General features: G+C 44.4%; 1 protein-coding gene across 1 annotated transcript; it reads right to left on the minus strand.

Annotated features, from left to right (window-relative positions):
• Positions 1 to 754: 754 nt before the first annotated feature.
• Positions 755 to 17,846, minus strand: HADHB (hydroxyacyl-CoA dehydrogenase trifunctional multienzyme complex subunit beta). The gene is made up of 15 exons (XM_056852497.1): positions 17,776 to 17,846; positions 17,110 to 17,151; positions 15,725 to 15,821; positions 15,570 to 15,614; positions 14,524 to 14,623; positions 11,005 to 11,092; positions 9,745 to 9,932; positions 8,955 to 9,135; positions 7,590 to 7,711; positions 6,218 to 6,297; positions 6,072 to 6,119; positions 3,908 to 3,995; positions 2,940 to 3,014; positions 1,056 to 1,220; positions 755 to 852 (listed from the first exon to the last, which is right to left on the minus strand). Exons 1-15 carry the CDS (start codon positions 17,840 to 17,842, stop codon positions 817 to 819), a joined length of 1,422 nt encoding a protein of 473 aa, XP_056708475.1. The 5' UTR covers positions 17,843 to 17,846; the 3' UTR covers positions 755 to 816.
• Positions 17,847 to 18,432: the final 586 nt, after the last annotated feature.

Genomic DNA, 18,432 nt, shown 5'->3' on the forward strand with positions numbered 1-18,432 from the left:
AGGCCCCACCTTGAGGACAGTGACCCTACCTAAATATGAGCTAGGATGGAATCCCATTGGGAAGAGGGAGGATATAGGAACATATGAACCTGCCTTAGTTGGACTGTGACCAATGATCCATCATGGTCAGTGATGTCTACCCTGGCAGCAGCTACCCAGTGTCATACGTAGGTCTTTCAATTCACCTGACTCCTTTAACTGGAAATGCTCAGGATCAAACTTGAGACCTTCTGCATGCAAAGCAGATGCTCTATCACTGAGCCATACAGTGGCTGCAGAATGCATAACTGTGAAAGCAGCAGATAAAAAGCAAAGAACACTCAAACCTTAACATTTATCTTGTTTATTAAGGCTGATAAGTGGTGACAGACACTGTACGCAGTTCATAGTCTTCTCCCCACTGTCTCAACAATTTTGAGCTAGCCTTCTGCTATAAAAGTTCATTTCAGTTCAGATTACAGATCCTTTTTAAAAAGCCTAAACTTTTATACAGGTTTTGTGTTAAAACCTGAACCATTTATCACTGGCAAGCCTCTGTTTCAGAATTAGTGCACTCCTACACACTGTTCTCAGAAAAACGGAGAAACTCACCATTATATGTTGGACAAACTGCTGACACCCCTTATTGTCATAAATAGATAGAACTTTTCAGAGGATCTGCCTACTCTTAGTTAGCTTTCACAGGCAGTTAGAAAATATTTACAAAGGCCACCAGAAGTCCTTTCTAGGCAGGATCAGACACACTTATGTCGCACAAGTGTGCTGGAATTGCACCGATGTCTCAGGAAATGCCATTTGCAGCAGTTCTTCATGCCTTTACTGTGGGTAAAGTTCCACTATCATTGCGTGGCCCTGCAAGAAGAAAAGCAACACTAGATTAGACACATGCGTAGAAGAACAGACTCACACCATATACAGGAGGGAGGAAGAAAACATAACTCTGGAAAAGCAAAATTACACAGGCAAGCCTGGGACTTTCTCACCCCTGGAATGCCGATGCCCCCAAAGTGTACGCAACTTCCCAAATGCAACAGGCAAAACCTTCCCTTTCTTACCTGTCCTCCAGCAGCACATGCAGCAACCAGCCCATACTGTCCTCCCTCCTTCTTCAATCTGTGGGCAGCAGTCACTACCAACCGGCAGCCAGTGGCACCGAAGGGGTGCCCCAGAGACAGAGACCCACCCCAGTTGTTGAACTTTTCCAGAGGAGGGGCTCCAACCTGCAAGAAGGAGAAATATCATAAGCAAAATCCCCGCCTTGAATAAATCACACAATTCCACCTATAATGGGATACAGTAAGTTATGTAGTAATGTAAGACTAGTATTAACACACACCAAAAATGAGGCAATGTTTTCAAACCACCCAGTTTGGTTGCATAAGGACCACTGCCGGAATGCTCCTTGCATCTGGACAGCAGTAGGGCTGGGGTGGCTGAGGGGCCTGGTTATTCAAAGTAGTTAGTTCCAACAGTGTCCTATATGAGGTGGCCTTTGCCCCCCCAGGGCTTACTTCCTTGAGGCAAACAAGCAAGGAACATGTGGAGAAGTTGGAACACGAATGAGCCTGTGGACATTGTGTATTTGGATTTCCAAAAGGCTTTTGACAAAGTCCCCCACCAAAGGCTGCTAAGCCAACTTCATAGTCATGGGATAAGAGGACAAGTCCTCTTATGGACTGAGAGCTGGCTGAAAAATAGGAAGCAGGGAGTAGGAATCAATGGTCAGTTCTCACAATGGAGGGATATGAGCAGTGGGGTCCCTCAGAGATCTGTATTGGGACCAGTGCTTTTTAATCTGTTCATCCATGACCTGGAGTTGGGGATGAATACCAAGGTGGCCAGGTTTGCAGATGACACTGAATTATTTAGGGTGGTTAAAACAAAATTGGACTGTGAAGAGATCCAAAAGGATCTCTTCATACTGCAGGAATGGGCGTTAAAATGGCAAAGGAGATTAAATGTGAGCAAGTGAAAAGTGATGCATATTGGGGCAAAGAATCCCAACTTCACATATACACTGATGGGATCTGTGCTGGCAGTGACAGACCAAGAAAGGGATCTTGGGGTGGTAGTGGATAGCTCAATGAAGATGTCAACTCAGTGTGTGGCTGCTGAGAAAAAGGCAAAATCCATGCTGGCCATAATTTGACAAGGAATAGAGAATAAAATTGCTACTATCATACTGCCCTTGTATAAATCTATGGTGAGACCACACTTGGAATACTGTATACAGTTCTGGTCACCACACCTAAAAAAGGATACTGCAGAGCTTCAGAACATGCAGAAAAGAGCAACCAAAATTATCAGGGGGCTAGCGCAACTGCCCGATGAGGAGCAGTTGAAATGCTTAAGCCTTTTAGCATGGAAAGAAGCGTTTAAGGGGAGACGTGATAGAGGTCTATACAATTATGTATGGTATGGAGGGAGTGGACCAGTGCTTTCATAATACTAGAACATGGGGTCATCTGCTGAAGCTGGAGGGTGAGAGATTCAAAACCGATAAAATGAAGTATTTCTTCATACTATGCACAGTTAAATTGTGGAACTCCCTGCCCCAGGATGTGGTGATGGCTGCCAACTTGGAAGGCTTTAAGAGGGGGGTGGACGTATTCATGGAGGATAGGGCTATCCATGGCTACTAGTCAAAATGAATACTGGTCATGATGCATACCTATTCCCTTTAGGATCTGAGGAGCATGCCTATTATATTAGGTGGAACACAGGCAGGATAAAGCTGCTGCAGTTGTCTTGTTTGTGGGCTTCCTAGAGGCACCTGGTTGGCAGCTGTGTGAACAGACTGCTGGACTTGATGGACCTTGGTCTGATCCAGCGTGGCTTTTCTTATGTTTTTATGTTCTTATGAACCGAGGGCAGGCAGGGTTAAGCTATGCACAAATAAACGCACAAATTTACAATGAAATTGCTAACCAGAACTTTACCTTAGACGTTCTACCCATGCAGTTCTGAGCAAACCAATCCGAATCCATAGCTTTCATGTTAGCTAAAATTTGCCCCTAAGTGGGAAAGGAAAAGGAGGAAAAAAAATGTGTCTGTAGAAAAGAAATAGCTGCGTCAGATCTAAGCACACAAACCCCTTGCACTAAGAGGATCTCTTATGTCTCTTTGAATGGAGACACCTGACGGATAAAAATGCAGATGTCCAGGGTTTACATATTGCTGCCACCACCAAAAACGTATCAAGGTCTTTTACTGTCCAAAATGTTTTACTCTTTAGGCTACTCATTCTCACAATCATTTCTAAATAAAACACTGTAATGCAAGGTCAGCAGTTAATTGTTCTTATTTTGCAAATGGGGAACAAGGGCTGAGAGATGCCTCTTGCTTTGTCACAGGATACTCGGTGGCCGCATTCACACATTATTTTATTTATGTTCCACCTTTCCCAACCAAGTCAGGCTTAGGGCGGCAAGCCTATTCCTCCAGAAAGGTCAGCAACCCAGTTTGTTGAGTTCACAGGCACCCAGCACAACTCCCCTCCATGTAGGGAAGTACATGAAAATAAGCTGCAGTCATACCTACCTTGGACAGAGAGGTTTTTTGTGACATCTGAATACAGCCAATAATTATGTGGCTGAAATGAGATTTGAACCCAACTAACCGTGCTACAAGGTGCATCACTTAGATTTTCTTGGGGGAACATAGACGAATAGCAGCCAGTGAAGGATGCTATCCTCACTTTTGCAACTCAAATATCAACACAAAGAAGACGTTTTTATGTAACAGGGCTCCATTTCCACATTTATCTTTGGCTGCACAACTCCCAGGATTTCCTTGCACACAGTTTGGTCTCTTTTGGTTAAGAGATGAAGGAAGACGTATGGCTTTTCTTTCTATGGGGAGTGCATCCCAGGAGCCCCTCCTAACATACAACTTTAGAAATACTTACTGCAAACGCTTCGTGAAATTCAAACACGTCAATATCTGCCATTGTCAGGCCAGCCTTCTCTAGCACCTTGGGAGTACCATAGGTGGGGCTGATGGAGGAAAAAAAAAGAGTTGGGTTCAAGGGCTTGTGGAGGGGACCAACTGCTTCTTGAGAAGAGTTGCAGATACCAGTACAGAAGACAACTGCTGGCACCCCCCTCTCAGTATGCAAGAATAAGCCCTTGAGGGGTGCACCTTGTTGTTCACGACACTGAAATAACAGAGGATCTGCTACCGTTCACACTTGGTGCCCTGAGATGGAGGAGTGAGACACAACATGCTGTGCTATGCTTATCCACAACAACCCGAAACACACAAAAAAGTTTTTATTATATGGTGTGACAAGCTCTTTTTCCCCTACTGAGGGGACGCACACAGCCTCCTATGATTTTTGGGATCTAGGTTTGTTTTGAACTATAAACCTTCCCCTAACAACTGGGTACTCTATTCTCTCCTAGAGACAGAGGTAAACCACTCTGCCACACTACCGGGCAGAGCTACCCTTCACTCTGCCTGCTCTTTTTCCTGAGCAATCACTGCTCTCCCCTCTCTTCTCCTCCTCTGCTTCCCTCCCTCCAACATTCCATCCCTTTCTCAAAGGTGATTGGATGCTGGAGCAGCACTCCTATGGGCTCATTTGAGTGGCTGTTTTTCCCTCCAGGGACAGGATAGCCTCCTGTCCGTCACAGATGGGTTTCTACAGGTTGCTCCAACTCGCACTGATGATCTTCCTTCGTTGCTGCTGCAAGACTCTCTTCCAAAAACTCACGCACCCAAACTGGTATTTCTTCCCATTAGTTAACAGCTCGACACTCGCACTTTTAACATGGCGGACCACAGCTGTAAACACGGGTCCACCTTGTGGGTAGAATGTGTTGGGGGAGAAAGGCTATGTGCCTGATTCTCTTTTGTGAGGCTGCTCATTTCACCAGGGTCTGTACCCCACATACCTGTTACTCGGACTGAGTACCACCAGTCTAGCTCTTGGAAACCATATCAAGCTGCCTTATACTAAAGCCAGATCTATTTTTTAAGTGGAAAAAGAATGGAATGGGGGGCGGGAGAGGGAGGTGTCTCTAAAAACAGTGTTCTGAGAGAAGCCAGCACACTATTTTTTCCATCTTCACTGTGATCAGGAGGGACTTAGCGGATAAGCTGGATTCTAAGAATTTATCAAAGATGTGTGGTTTGTAAGTGTTATTCTGGGCCCTTTTAAAATATTACTTGTGCTGCACTTTTCTTTTGGAAAGAACTAAAGATGAACCAGAGCTAAGATGCGAGGAGACTCACAAAGCATCTCCTGATGGTTTTTGTTTTCACGTTAATGTGGTTCTGCGGGAATTCCAATTTGCAAATTACATTGGGGTTCACATACCTTTTACCTCAGCAGGAAGAAAAGTAGGTTTAGGGGTAGAGAAGACTGGTAAAACAGCCCATGAGAGGAATAGTAAAGGATCTATTCCTCCAGCTGAGGTAACTGATGACCAAAGGGACTGGGTTATTTAAATGAACGGACTGGGACTACTGCAACCCTTTCACTAGAAATCCTTCGCAACACAGGTGTTGGGGATTGAACCTGGGACCTGTACAGCAGGTGATGTACCAGTGAGTAAGGGGACTACCATCTCCCTTCAGCATACTTGGCAGCTAGAACTGGAGTAAGAAGAAGAGTTGGTTTTTATATGCCAACTTTCTCTACCACTTAAGGAAGAATCAAACCGGCTTACAATCACCTTCCCTTCCTCTCCCCACAACAGACACCCTGTGAGGCAGGTGGGGCTGAGAGAATGTGACTAGCCCAAGGTCACCCAGCTGGCTTCACGTGTAGGAGTGGGGAAACAAATTCAGTTCACCAGATTAGCCTCCGCCACTCATGTGGAGGGGAATCAAACCCGGTTCTCCAGATCAGACTCTGCCGCTCCAAACCACCGCTCTTAACCACTACACCATGCTGGCTCTCTCAGAAATCACTGTAACAGAAATCACTGTACGGGGGTAGAGATTAAGAGGGCTGGCTGGGAGTATTCGGCTCATGTTGCAGCTTGGGAGTCCTACTGAAACAGAAGGGCTTCTCATGGCAAGACAAACACTTAGAAGTCGTTGAGGCCCAACAGCCTGCAACTTACCCAAGCAGCAGCTGGTCCTTTGGGTCCTGGGATACGTACACAAAATCCCTAGATAAGAGAAGCACAGCAAAGAGCTATCAAGTGGTGGACAGGTGAGAGGGCAAGCACAACACAGCCTGCAGTTAAAGCAGAAAGCTTCCATTCACCTGAGGTAGGCCTTTGGTTTGTACCCCATCGCCAGAGCTTTCTCTTCAGACATCAGCAGGACTGCAGAGGCTCCATCGGTCTGAAAAAGGAAGCCAGACAAACGCCATCAGGCAAAGAAGCAGAACAGAGGCCACCTGCGCTGAACACTGATGGGACTGCATGAGAAGGAGGAGGATGTGCTGGGTTAAGTTTACACACTGCACTTCTGCCCAAGGAACTCAGAATTGCACTTTAACCTCACAACTATCCTGGAGGTATGTGATGGAGGCTTCTCACTCAAGTGAGCAAATTGTGCTTTGGCATACAAAAGCCACCCTTTGTGTGCAGAACATCAGCATGTTGGGGGAAGGCTTCTAAGTGTGACTCTTTTTGACATGCCAGGTTTCTATGTGTAGGTGTGTTTCTTCATTGGGGAATATTCCATCATGCAAGGCTCCACCTGCAGTCTCAAACGGTACAGTGCAGGGCAAAAGTTTATAGCGACCACCCAGACTCAGTCATCTAGCCACTGCACCAGTATTCTGAGAAGGTATAGTCTCTCAGTGCCCAGGGAGAATTAGGGGTATGTACGTGTGCACTCACCCTGACCTGGATAGCCCAGGCTAGCCTGATCTCATCAGATCTCAGAAGCTAAGCAGGGTTGACCATGGCAAGAATTTGGATGGGAGACCTCCAAGGAATACCAGAATCATGACATGAAGGCAGGCAAAACCACCTCTGAACATCTCTTACCTTGAAAACCCCACAAGGGGTCACTATACGTTAGATGTGACATGACGGCAAATAATAAAAATAAAAACGTGTGCACACACAGACTCCTGCCACACAGAAAGTAATCTGCCCTCCACCATGAGAGATGTGACTAGGATAAAAGCCTATTCTTCTCCAGCTTATCCCCATCCCCACCTTCCTTCCTGCCCTCTGTGGTCTTCCCTTATGTCACGTTTCAGACTGAAAGTCCTTGCATTAGGGACCTACTTTCTTTCACACTGTAAAAGCTCCCGTGTCCTTCAACAGCACCACCATCCCCATCTCCTTAATAATCAATTGCAACGATTATTTATTGGCATGTATAGCCTATTCCAAAAGCACAACACAGATGTGATTCTATTTCAGAAAGAAGATAAAAATAAGGCCGAGGCCAATGGTGCCAAATAGGATAAAAAAATTATTACTCAGAATAGAATTTTCCTACACATTTCACCCAAGAACCCTCTTCAAGGGAATCTGTAGTTATTACAAGTAGTCCTTCAAACTACTTTGATCACAGGTCTCTAGGCTATGATTTTAGCAGCAACGGTTTTTGGAACAGCTGAAAACTTTCAACTGTACTATTGTTCAAAGGGGGGGAAAATGCAGGTTTAACATTACCAGGAAAGAAGAGTTGGCGGCTGTGACAGTTCCGTAAGGTTTAACAAAAGCAGCTTTCAGTTTGCCCATCTGCTCCATTGAAGAAGGACGGATTCCGTTGTCCTTCACAACAGTATCCTTGCCTGCAAGAATCAATTGAGAACCAATTGAGAGATCAAGGTGCCTGCTGCTGATTTCATTTTAGTTTCTGCCCATTCTTGCCCCCACTCTCGTCATCGTCTTTTTCAACTCATTTTCTATGAAGCTTCTTTTTCCAGACACCTGCATCTTCAGAAAACAATAGCTGTACAGTTGTAAGATCAAAGCTTTGAAGTCAATGGCAACCACCAACCTTTAGGATCAGAGTATATCAGAAGCTCTTCGAACCATCAACTAGGCAATCACTGCAAGTAGCTTCATCCATTTCAGTAAACCCCTTAGTATTTTACCACTGAAGCCGCAACAGCTACTGTTCACATAGGACAGAACCCTGCTTGAAGAACAGGAATCTGTTCCTTATTACATGATAATGAGCTGGGGAGAAACTGGATGCTTCGGTCATGCTTGTAAAACTGGGGAAGGCACTACCAAAACTGTGGTCAGCACTGAAAAGTCATTTGGGGATATGTGTATTTACAATGAAGTAAGGAATCATTAACCTGTATTACAGGCTGCTCAACCTTAATGTAGCATTCCACCTGTTAAGCTGCTTCTAGTTTTTGAGCCATGTAGTTTTGTATTGTAATAATCTTAAAATCAGTTCTATTTGTTGGGACACAACTATAGTAATTTCAGACTCGCTCAAGCCATATCAGAATTCAAGATGGCTGTAATTTCATGCAAACAGACTGGATCGACTCTGGCTTCCCTGTACCATAACTATAGCAGTCCCATTGTTTGTAGGACAGGGGGCTTCTACTTTCTCTGTACAATCCAGGTGTGGTTGGGTGAGTGAGGTTTATTATTTGGATATTACCATTGCCTATACTGGAAGACAAAACAATGATCAACTTCAGGGTAGGGGAAGAGCAGGAGAGGGCTGGATCTTGCTGCTCTGTTTCACTAACAGGAGCATCTTCCACCTGTGCAAGAAGCATCCCATGAGGCAAAGGCCTGGCCTCTTTTGCCGAGAGAAGGCAGCTTCTGGAACTTCTATTTGCAGAATGCAGCCACAGGATCTAACCCAAAGTCTAGCAATTGGAAGGTGATGAAAGGAGATGGGCATTTTTATCCCCCTCTCCCCCATGCAATTTTCATCCTTAAAATGTTCCTGGCCCTTTGACAGCCAATCATTCTGACCTCTTTGGATACAGAAATCTCCTCTTTCTCCCCTCTCCCCCACTGCCTTATGTCCACACTCTATGAAACTTTGAGCAGCTGCTTTACCTGGCACTTTGAATGGCACTATATCAGTGAGGAGCCCCTCATCCTGGGCTTTCTTGGCCAGGCTGTGTGACCGCAGGGCATACTCATCTTGCTCGACACGCGAGATGGCGAAGGCAGCTGCCAGCCGGTCTGCCGAGTGACCCATGGTCTCGCTGGTGGAGAACTCTGCCACTGCTGGGAGCTGCAGGAAGTCAGAAGGCACTTGGTGAAACTCAGCTCCTAGGAGCCGACACAGCCAGCACAACAGCCATTGTCCACCTGCAAGCACCCCCTGGACTTTGCAAATTCAAATTTCTACACTGTCAGTCTCTCCACTGAGGCTGCCCCCTTCTTCATCCATTCCCCTTTAATCTCACAATCACCTTCTCTTCCCCTCCCCACAGCAGACACCCTGTGGGATAGGTGGGGCTGAGTCAGCTCTAAGAGAGCTGTGACAAGCCCAAGGTCACCCAGAAGGCTTCATGTGCAGGAGTGGGGGAAACAAATCCAGTTCACCAGATTAGCGTCTGCTGCTCACGTGGAGGAGTGGGGAGTCAAATCAGGTCCTCCAGATCAGAGTCCACCGCTCCAAACCACCGCTCCAAACCACTACACCACGCTGGCTCTCAGGAGCATCAACCCACTAGCCTTTGCTGTAGTTCAGTCAGCAATGGCTACTAAGAACCCAATGGATTGAACAGAAGGGATATAATTTTCTGACATCTGATTTATTATCCCCCTTTCTTTAATAGCAGAACAAACAAGTAGACAAAGAAACAGGGCGTGTGCACATGCGTGTGTACATTTTTACCTCAGGAGCAAAGTAATCAGGACGGATTCTGGAGATCAAGGACAGCCTCTGAACCAAGGACTTTGCCCTTGTGAGGCCAAGCATCGTCTTCCTCATTTTCCTGCTATGTCTGATGGGTACATCTGACATCAGCTCAACGCCGCCAGCAACCACTACATCACATTGGCCAGAAGCGATGAGACCGGCTCCTACAGAGGAGAAGAGTAAGAGGGCACCAGGGAGTAACATTTTTAGCAGAACAATGCGGCTTTTTTATTTTAGGAAGGAACATCCTCCTACAGCTTTGTTCAGTATCATTCGCCATCCTTACACAGCATCCCTCCACCTGAGTTTAACGTTCTTTAAGCTACCCCAGCCTTCCCATTGCACATTCATAGGACTGATTTACCATCTCCTAAGCCAATGCACAATAGCACAACATTAAATAACAGAGCAGGCAAAAAAAGGGACTTGGAATTCTTTCCCTGCACACAGCTGTTGCACACGCTCAATTTCTTACATTAAATCCTTACCCAAAAGCCCATCTTTCCTATGCAGCCTTTCCTCTCAGTTCACTTTGTTCAGAGTTTCAGGTTGCTGATTTCTTGCCCCTCAGTTCTCATTGTTTTTGCACTGTTAAACCTCCGTACTCCTTTTGAGCACCTAATATCTTTGGTCTTCTTATATCCTGCCCATTTGTTACCTTAAGGGGGAGCAAGGACAGAAATAGTCCCTTCTGCAGACAGCTGGTGGTTCAGCAATCAATGCAAAGCAGTATTTGTGAAGACATTTCATGGGAGAAGCAATTACTGCCAAGATGTTGCTCATGGAGACTTGCTTTTGGAGGCTTGTCTTTCTTTCTTTCTTAGTCTTGAACAATAAAAGTTAAATAAGACCCATCTCTAAAAACATCTCCCTTCGTCTCTTCTCTGCAGCCTCCAAAAAATGAGCAACAAAATAGGTACGCTGAGGGTCTGAGTCCTCTAAGAGGAACTGAATCTTTTGCTCCAAAGTTGCTCGAGAAGATGTGGACCATTTGTTATATGGTTATAATCCATTTTAGCCTAAGTGGGTTGCCTTTCTAAGCCTCCTTAATTTCAAATGGAAAGTGTTCCAAGGCCAGGCTGTTCAGAAATGAGCATGATGGAGACCAGCCACTTCTAAGAAGTTAACATCCTGCACACTGTCCGAGAATCACTGTGTACATCAGCAGCCAATCAGCAGGCCTTTTTATAATTTAAAGCAGAAGGCTCATGTTAGTCTCCTTTATAACTGACATACCTGTGGTCATAGCCTGGTTTGAAGAGATGCAAGCCATAGTGACGGTGTGAGCTGGAGTCTTGTCTGAGAAGCCAGCTCCCAAGGCAGCCTGCAAAACAGAGTATGGAGGCCCTCATGCGCTTGCCAGATCGAGCATCAAGAACAGTCTCATTCCTATAACATTCCTCAACATGTGAAGAGCTTTACAGCGCATGCTTCATTTAGTCTCATGAAAATGCTGTGCGATAGCCTGGGCTGACAGATGGAAGCTTTCACGGTGTGTTTATGCTGGGATCTGACCTTTCAAGAACAAGAAGCTCACAGCACAACCAGTTCAGCTGTCACTACGGTGCTGATGCTACTCACAATGCAGGTTTGTGATCTTTGAATCAGCTTGTTTTGCAAGTGCACAAAGCTGAACCCTTTTTCTGAAAGCTGCAAAGGGAGCCCCCTCTGCTTTTTAAAGTTTGTCACCAAGTACAAGCATGGCCCAGTGGATACAGTAACTTGAGCCAACTGGATTTTTAAAATCTCAACAACCGTTACGCATCCTTCAAGCAGCCGGGCTGCAGCAGCTCCCAGTTATTCCCATGAAGCCAAAAAGCACCAAAGAACCTATATAGGTGCATATAAGATGTTACCAATCAAGGAAGTACCACTGCTTGGGAAGTATACAGTCTGCATGACTGCTAGGAACAACATCTAAGATGTCCGCATTGATGGAAGATTTTAGATGTCTTCTGACTGGCATGGGAGCAGCCACCAAAGTTGCTGGAAGTATGCCAGTAACGTTAAGACCGAATATACCACAGATGCCCATTTTTGCCCCAGAAAAAGAGTCATATAAATTATTCATTATCATTTATGTTTGTGGACTTCATTGGTAGAACATCCTTTACATCAGACCACCTCAGGCTTAACCCCCAACATCTCAGCATAATGCATTGCAGAAGAGTCGCAAGGCAGAGTAGATAATACTAAGCTATGTGGGTCAAAGGTCTGACAGTATAAAGCAGCTTCACATGGCAGAAGCAAAATGTCTGAGTCACACATTCTTAAATACATATTGCCACAGAATGACACACCTTAATTGACACACAGCCAGCTGGGTTAAAGGTTAGGACAGCGCTGCAAGTTAAGCACAGGTTATCAGTGCTGCAGGACAGCGTATCGGTCAAGCAAGCAGGCAAAAGGCAAGCACACCAGGACAGGTATAGCAAATCTATTTAGCAGAAATGGATTATTAAAACCTCTTTAACTGCAACGATATTCCTGGAAAGTATCAGCTTCACTACTGAAGGTTCACATCACTCACTTGTTCTCAGAAACACAAAGAGCTACCTAATGTTCAACTGGTAACATTTCCCCCCATAGTTCTGCTAGTGAGCAACAGCCACCAACAGAGAGACTGTCAACATGGGCTTCTTCTTTGTGGGCTTCCTAGAGGCACCTAGTTGGCCACTGTGTGAATAGACTGCTGGACTTGATGGGCCTTGGTCTGACCCAGTAGGGCCTTTCTTATGTTCTTATGGGCTGGTGAAGACTGATAATTTCCACAGCATCATCTATCGTGTCAAAGACTTCCCAAAAAAAAATGGAGCTGAATCCAACAGGCTGGTTCAAAGTACACTATTCCGAAAGGAATAAACTCGCTTACACATCTTTTGGATGTTATATTTTAACAGGAAACACGCTCAGCTCTGTATAGAACACCAAAGCTACCAGGAGTTAAATTTCACACTGGCAATCTGATCGCTTGGGTGTTTGCTGGCAGACGAAGCTCCTCTGCTTGCTGCTCTTAGAATCATAGAGTTGGAAGGGACCACCAGGGTCATTTAGCCCAACCCCCTGCATAATGCAGGAAATTCACAACTACCTCCCCGCCCCAGCACCCCCAGTGACCAAAAGATGGCCAAGATGCCCTCCCTCTCATCATCTGCCTAAGGTCACAGAATCAGCATTGCTGACAGATGGCCATCTAACAGCTTCTTAAAAACCTCCATGGAAGGAGACCTTACCACCTCCCGAGGAAGCCTGTTCCACTGAGGAACTGTTCTGTTAGAAAATTCTTCCTAATGTCTAGACAGAAACTCTTTTGATTTAATTTCATACCCAGTTCCTTCAACCTTTCCTCATAGGACTTGGTCTCCAAACCCCTCACCATCTTTGTTGCCCTCCTCTGGACACATTCCAGCTTGTCTACATCTTTCTTAAATCGTGGTGCCCAAAACTGAACACAGTACTCTAGTTGAGGTCTAACCAGAACAGAGTAAAGCGATACCATCACTTTGTGTGATCTGGACACTATACTTGTGTTGATGCAGCCCAAGACCGCATTTGCCTTTTTAGCTACCCCATCACACTGCTGACTCACGTTCAGTGTTTGGTTTTGTTAATGTATTTTCTGGCTGGCAGGTCAGCCTGGACTTTGGCCTTGGTACTCAGAGCCCACGCCTTAACAGCCATGTTCCCAATCCAGCTGAGGTGGCTACAAGCATGCCTTTCTTGCTCTGCCCCTGCAGTCATCTCTTTCTGCAACAGTATGACTCTGCAAGTTCCAGCTGCGAAGCCTTGCACACCAGCCCTCTTGCGTTATGCAGACTTGCCTGTAGTTGAAAAGCACCATGGCTTGCAACACTACACTGGTGCAAGGAATCGTGTATTTAATCCTAGTTGGTACAACAGCCTGCAGGATCAGACCACAAGCAGACCAAAAAGAGGCAAAAAGGAGGTTCGATTAGTATAGCAAACATGCAGGGACGGGAACAGCACTTCATAAGAGAAAGTGTAGGAAAAAAGGAATTAGTTGGGACTCCCACTTAAAGCACACTACTTTTAACAGATTTAATTTCCTAAACAAAATTATTTATGATGTTTATAGCCCACTTCTGCCAAAAGTGAGTCCTGAAATAGCCTACAATGAAGCCTCAGAGGGGGTGAGTGGGATGTTTCCAGTTCCCAAGCCCTGTTACTACTTCATTATCACCAGTTTGTGGTTACTGAGACATGACTTCCTCCAAGGGGGAGGGGGAAGGTCTTGTCTCAGACACCAAGCTGAACTAGAGACACTTCACAAACTGCAAATTATAATACAAGATCAGAGACACACACCCCTTCCCCTTATTGCTAGCTCAGAAGGAGGGATGGAACTCATCCATGTAACGCTGTGCTTCTGAGGCACTTCACGCACTTCCAAAGCACAGTGCTTGAGCCTCGGCACTACTCCAGAGCTTGGGGACAGCGGTTGCTTTTGAAGTGCAAGGTGACTATATAAATAATTTCACTTTCTTTCCTTCCAGCAGCAGATGTGGGAGAACGGCTATGGACTGCCATGTTCCCCAGAGGCTGTAAAGTGATGATAAAGAACTGAGTTGTGGGCTTCTATTAATACACAATGAGTATTCTGAGGAATGCAAAGAAATGCACAGACGTCGCTTTTAAAACCAGACTGCACAGGAATTCAAGGTAACATTCCATCTTCTTCACAGTGTCTTGAGGTAGCTGCCTAGTGCTTCCCCTTCCCCTCTCCATTTAACCCACCTCTCTAGCGACATTGCTTGTTTTCACCTCCTGAATAACAGTGCCATAAACAATGTAGTCAACAGCTTCCTTTGGTATATCAGTCTTGTTCAGCAAGCCCCTGTGGGAAGAGATCAGAGGAAGAAATTATGTGTACGCATGCCAAATCAAGAGAATCACTAGCCAACCTCTATTAAAAGTTGAGCCTGCAAAAGAAGGGAAGCAAATGTGCCTGGCCAAAGATGACACATTCAGGGCTATTTCATGCGTGCTGGTTCTGACACTGTGCACCATATGAGGGAACACAAGCAAAGCTTACGAGATCAAATCTAGCAGATCAGGTCTCGAGTGGAATCTGGTCAGAAGAGGAAAGACAGTACAGAGTTGTAGGCAGGTGAGACTAAACAGGTAAGGCCAAGTGCTTTTTTACCCATACATATTACCCTCAGTGTCAAAGGAGTGAAGCATGAAGAAACCCTCTACTGTTTTGTTCTGCTATAATCTTAACAGAAGCGAAGTCACACAAACACACCCAAGACAGAAAGTGGAAAGGGCTGGAAGTTTCTTTCTCAGGGTAAGCCAGACTTGGACCAGCTACTCAAAAAGGTTCTAAACTATTTGCATTTCTGTGTAACGCAGAATCTCCAGAGCACGAGGCAAAATACAGCTTTTTAAAAAGAAGTCAGACATGCCAATTCTAATCCTTGCCACTGTCTTTCTTGTCCACACTGACTAAGTACCAACAGCATCCTCAGCTCAAGATCCTTACTCAACAAGTTGATGTTCCACAATAGACTGGCAAGGCTGGGATAGCAAAGAAAAGGTGGAAACTGACAAACCCACAAGTTATCTCATTCCACAAGGGCAGGGCAGCCAAAAGTGGGTTGGGAAAGGTTCCACTAGGGAAGGACTTGGAGGAGGAACCTGGTCAACAGAGAGGAAGTATCTTCTAGCCCAGAGGCAGGAGTAGGAGAACAGGACAAACTTGGGCTACTTTAAATCACTGCACATCTGTCTCCGCACAGTCACATTTTTCTGTATTCCTCTTAATACAACGTGCTACTTACTGTAGTGATGCTCTGGCCAAGTCATGTGGCATCAGATCTCCATACCTTGGAATTAAAGAGGAGGAAAAACAATGAGGGCCTCAAGGATGTAGGATTTGTCTCCATCTTACTTATTCCATCCCAGTCATTTGGTCAGGGAAGAGTTTAATACTTACGAGGTTCCTGACAGCAAAAACGGAATACGAACCCCATCCACCAGTACAATATTCTTCACCCCATTTTTGGCTAAAGTCTTTTTAGTCATGGGCTGAACTGCACAAAGAGAAAATCACCCAGTTACTGGATACAGCTTACAAAGATCTACAGCAAAGCTGCTACTTAAAACAATGTTTTTTTAAAAAAGCATTGTCCTGGCAAGTCTTAACTCACCACAGCCAGCATTTTGCCCCAGAAGCACCCCCTACTCTGCAATATCAGGCTGGGTAGAGCAGGGTAATAAATGGAAATAATAAATAAATAAACCCAAAGCACAGTGGTAAGCATGAATAGCTCTCTAAATGCTCAAAGCACTATAAAATATAAAGCACCACTGTAAATTGACACTCCCAATGTTAAAAAGGATTAAAGGAATGGACACTTGAGGAAAAAGGCAGCTGATTTAGCTGGAAATGATTTGTGTACTTTTCTGATCTTAAAGCAATTAGATTAAAATGCTACAAGGTTTTTTCCCTCCACAAGTAAACTGCTTTGAAAGCCTCCCTTGTTCTGTACCATAGCTCTTTTAAGGTACTGATGAAACATTTCTTTGTGGCCTCCCTTTGACTATATCTGCTGTCATACTTTTTCAGTTGTCTCAAATATATTTGTTGGGGAAAGGAGACTGTTCTAGTTATACATCAACAAGTGTTTTATTAACTATTATTAAACTTTTTCACTCTGGCTACCTACTCACAAAATTTCCACAAGCCACTGCTGGGTCTCAGCACAAGTTTGGACACCCTAATGTACACTGTTTTTAATAACTCAGCAATAATATAAAATGGAAAAAGTAAAATGGATACCTACTTCGGCCAGAAAAAACTTAATGTTCCAATGCTAAACACATTTATGTGAAAATATTCAATTAGATTTATTTCCTAGTATCCATGTAAACCGCATCATACATTTATGCTTCTTATTAAAACAGTTTAATAATTACATATAGGAAATAAAGATAGCAGCAACGGGCCAAAATCGGGAAACCCATGTCCCAGCAGAACAGAGATGAACACAGATGATTGTGTTTCTCGAACCAGCTTGTGTTTCTCATACTTCAGTTTTGGAAACACAGACTGAATCCTGTGGATCTAGTCAGCCAACACTCATGTTTTCCCCTGATACAAGAGCCCCCTTGTATCAGGAGAAGGTTTTGCCATTAGCACAACAGATCCCTAGGATGCAATCCAGTAGTTTGGGCCTTCACAGCTTTAACAAAGTAGCCCTCAGTTAACAAAAAAAAAGTTGGTTGCATATTCCAACTTATGAAATGACACGGGCATGCAAGTAAAGCTCCCATTTAACTATGAATCTAGATGTAATAACTGTATGTTGTTGGCTTTACCTGCTGCATTTAACTGGTGTGAACAGCTGAACGACCTCACAGCTGAAACAAAAGAAAAATAGAATACCCAAATGTAAAAAAAATTTCTCAGCCTTCCAGATAAAGGGCCAAACTGTACCTAACACCTAGATATATCAAAAGCAGAAAAATAAAATAATCAAGTACCCATATATATAACTAGCATGAAAGGTGACATTTAAAGGATTAAAATATTAAGTAGGTTCTAGATTAAATCATGCCTGAACTCTCCCTAGAAGCTAAAATGACTAAACTGAGGCTATTGTACTTTGGACAGATTATGAGACAACAACTCACTGGAAAAGACAAAAATTGCAGGAAAAGAGGAAGAACCAATATGAGATGGACTGACTCAATAAAGGAAGCCGTAGCCCTCAATTTGCGAGACCTGAGCAAAGCTGCCAATGACAGAATATTTTGGAGATCATTAATTCACAGGGCCGCCATAAGTCAGAAGCGACTTGATGGTACTTAACAGACACACAGAGTCCTATGGAGTCCTAGGCTATGTGTTACTGTATAAGAAAATAAGTGCAAAGAAACTAAGATTGGGAAAGTCAGATGTTCCTTTATAAACCAGAGTAGTTTCAGGCTGGCATCTTTCTGTGCTGCACCAATGTGGTGATTAATCAGAGGGAGAGCACTTACAGAATCGGGCAGCCCACGTTGTGGCAGCCGGAAGAGTTTTGACAGTACAGGTCAATATGGATGTCATGTTGAAACCTAAAAAGGAAGGAGAAAAAAAGTACTTAACTCTGCTGGCTCGTTAGCAACATTCATGGTGGGCATCCAGCCCAGTTCACATGCCCATCGAAGAAAATCAAGGTCACAGCTAGACTTCCAGAACCACTGCCAAGTCTTTAAACAGCTCCCATTAGGCAGAAACTGCCATCTCATCTTGGGCTGTGGTGGTGCTACTTTCTCCCACGTGCATCAAAAGATACAATCTCACTTAGCTAGATTAAATTGCTGAATATTTCCCTACAATTTGTTGAAATTTTCATTTTTCCTTCTATTTTGTTGGCTGAGTTACTATAATAAGGTTTCCTGGAAAGCCTAAACAGATTGCAACCAAACAGTCCTAGTCTCTCATTAAAGCTTTCTTTTTTAGATGAAGTTTCTCTGAATTACTCTTAGATCATACTTAAATCCATCATCTACAACTTAACATTTTATTTCTTCCTTGAACAGCATTTCTCACACTTTGAATTCATAAAGCATTCACAAAGCCCTCCATCTTTATAACACAGTTGCAAAGTGCCTGCTTTGTTTAACAATTAACTGAAAGCTGTTTTTTCTCTCCTC

The sequence above is a fragment of the Euleptes europaea genome, chromosome 7, assembly GCF_029931775.1.
Source record: "Euleptes europaea isolate rEulEur1 chromosome 7, rEulEur1.hap1, whole genome shotgun sequence".
NCBI lineage: Eukaryota > Metazoa > Chordata > Lepidosauria > Squamata > Sphaerodactylidae > Euleptes > Euleptes europaea.

Bases quoted from the DNA above. Each gene is read 5' to 3' on its own strand.
- HADHB (XM_056852497.1), bottom strand. From the start codon at position 17,842: ATGACATCCATATTGACCTGTACTGTCAAAACTCTTCCGGCTGCCACA. The intron at 9,136-9,744 runs GTAAAAATGTAC...GACTTCCTGCAG, and splicing joins CTGATTACTTTGCTCCTGAG to CTCCCAGCAGTGGCAGAGTT. The intron at 853-1,055 runs GTAAGAAAGGGA...TTCTTCTTGCAG, and splicing joins CATGTGCTGCTGGAGGACAG to GGCCACGCAATGATAGTGGA.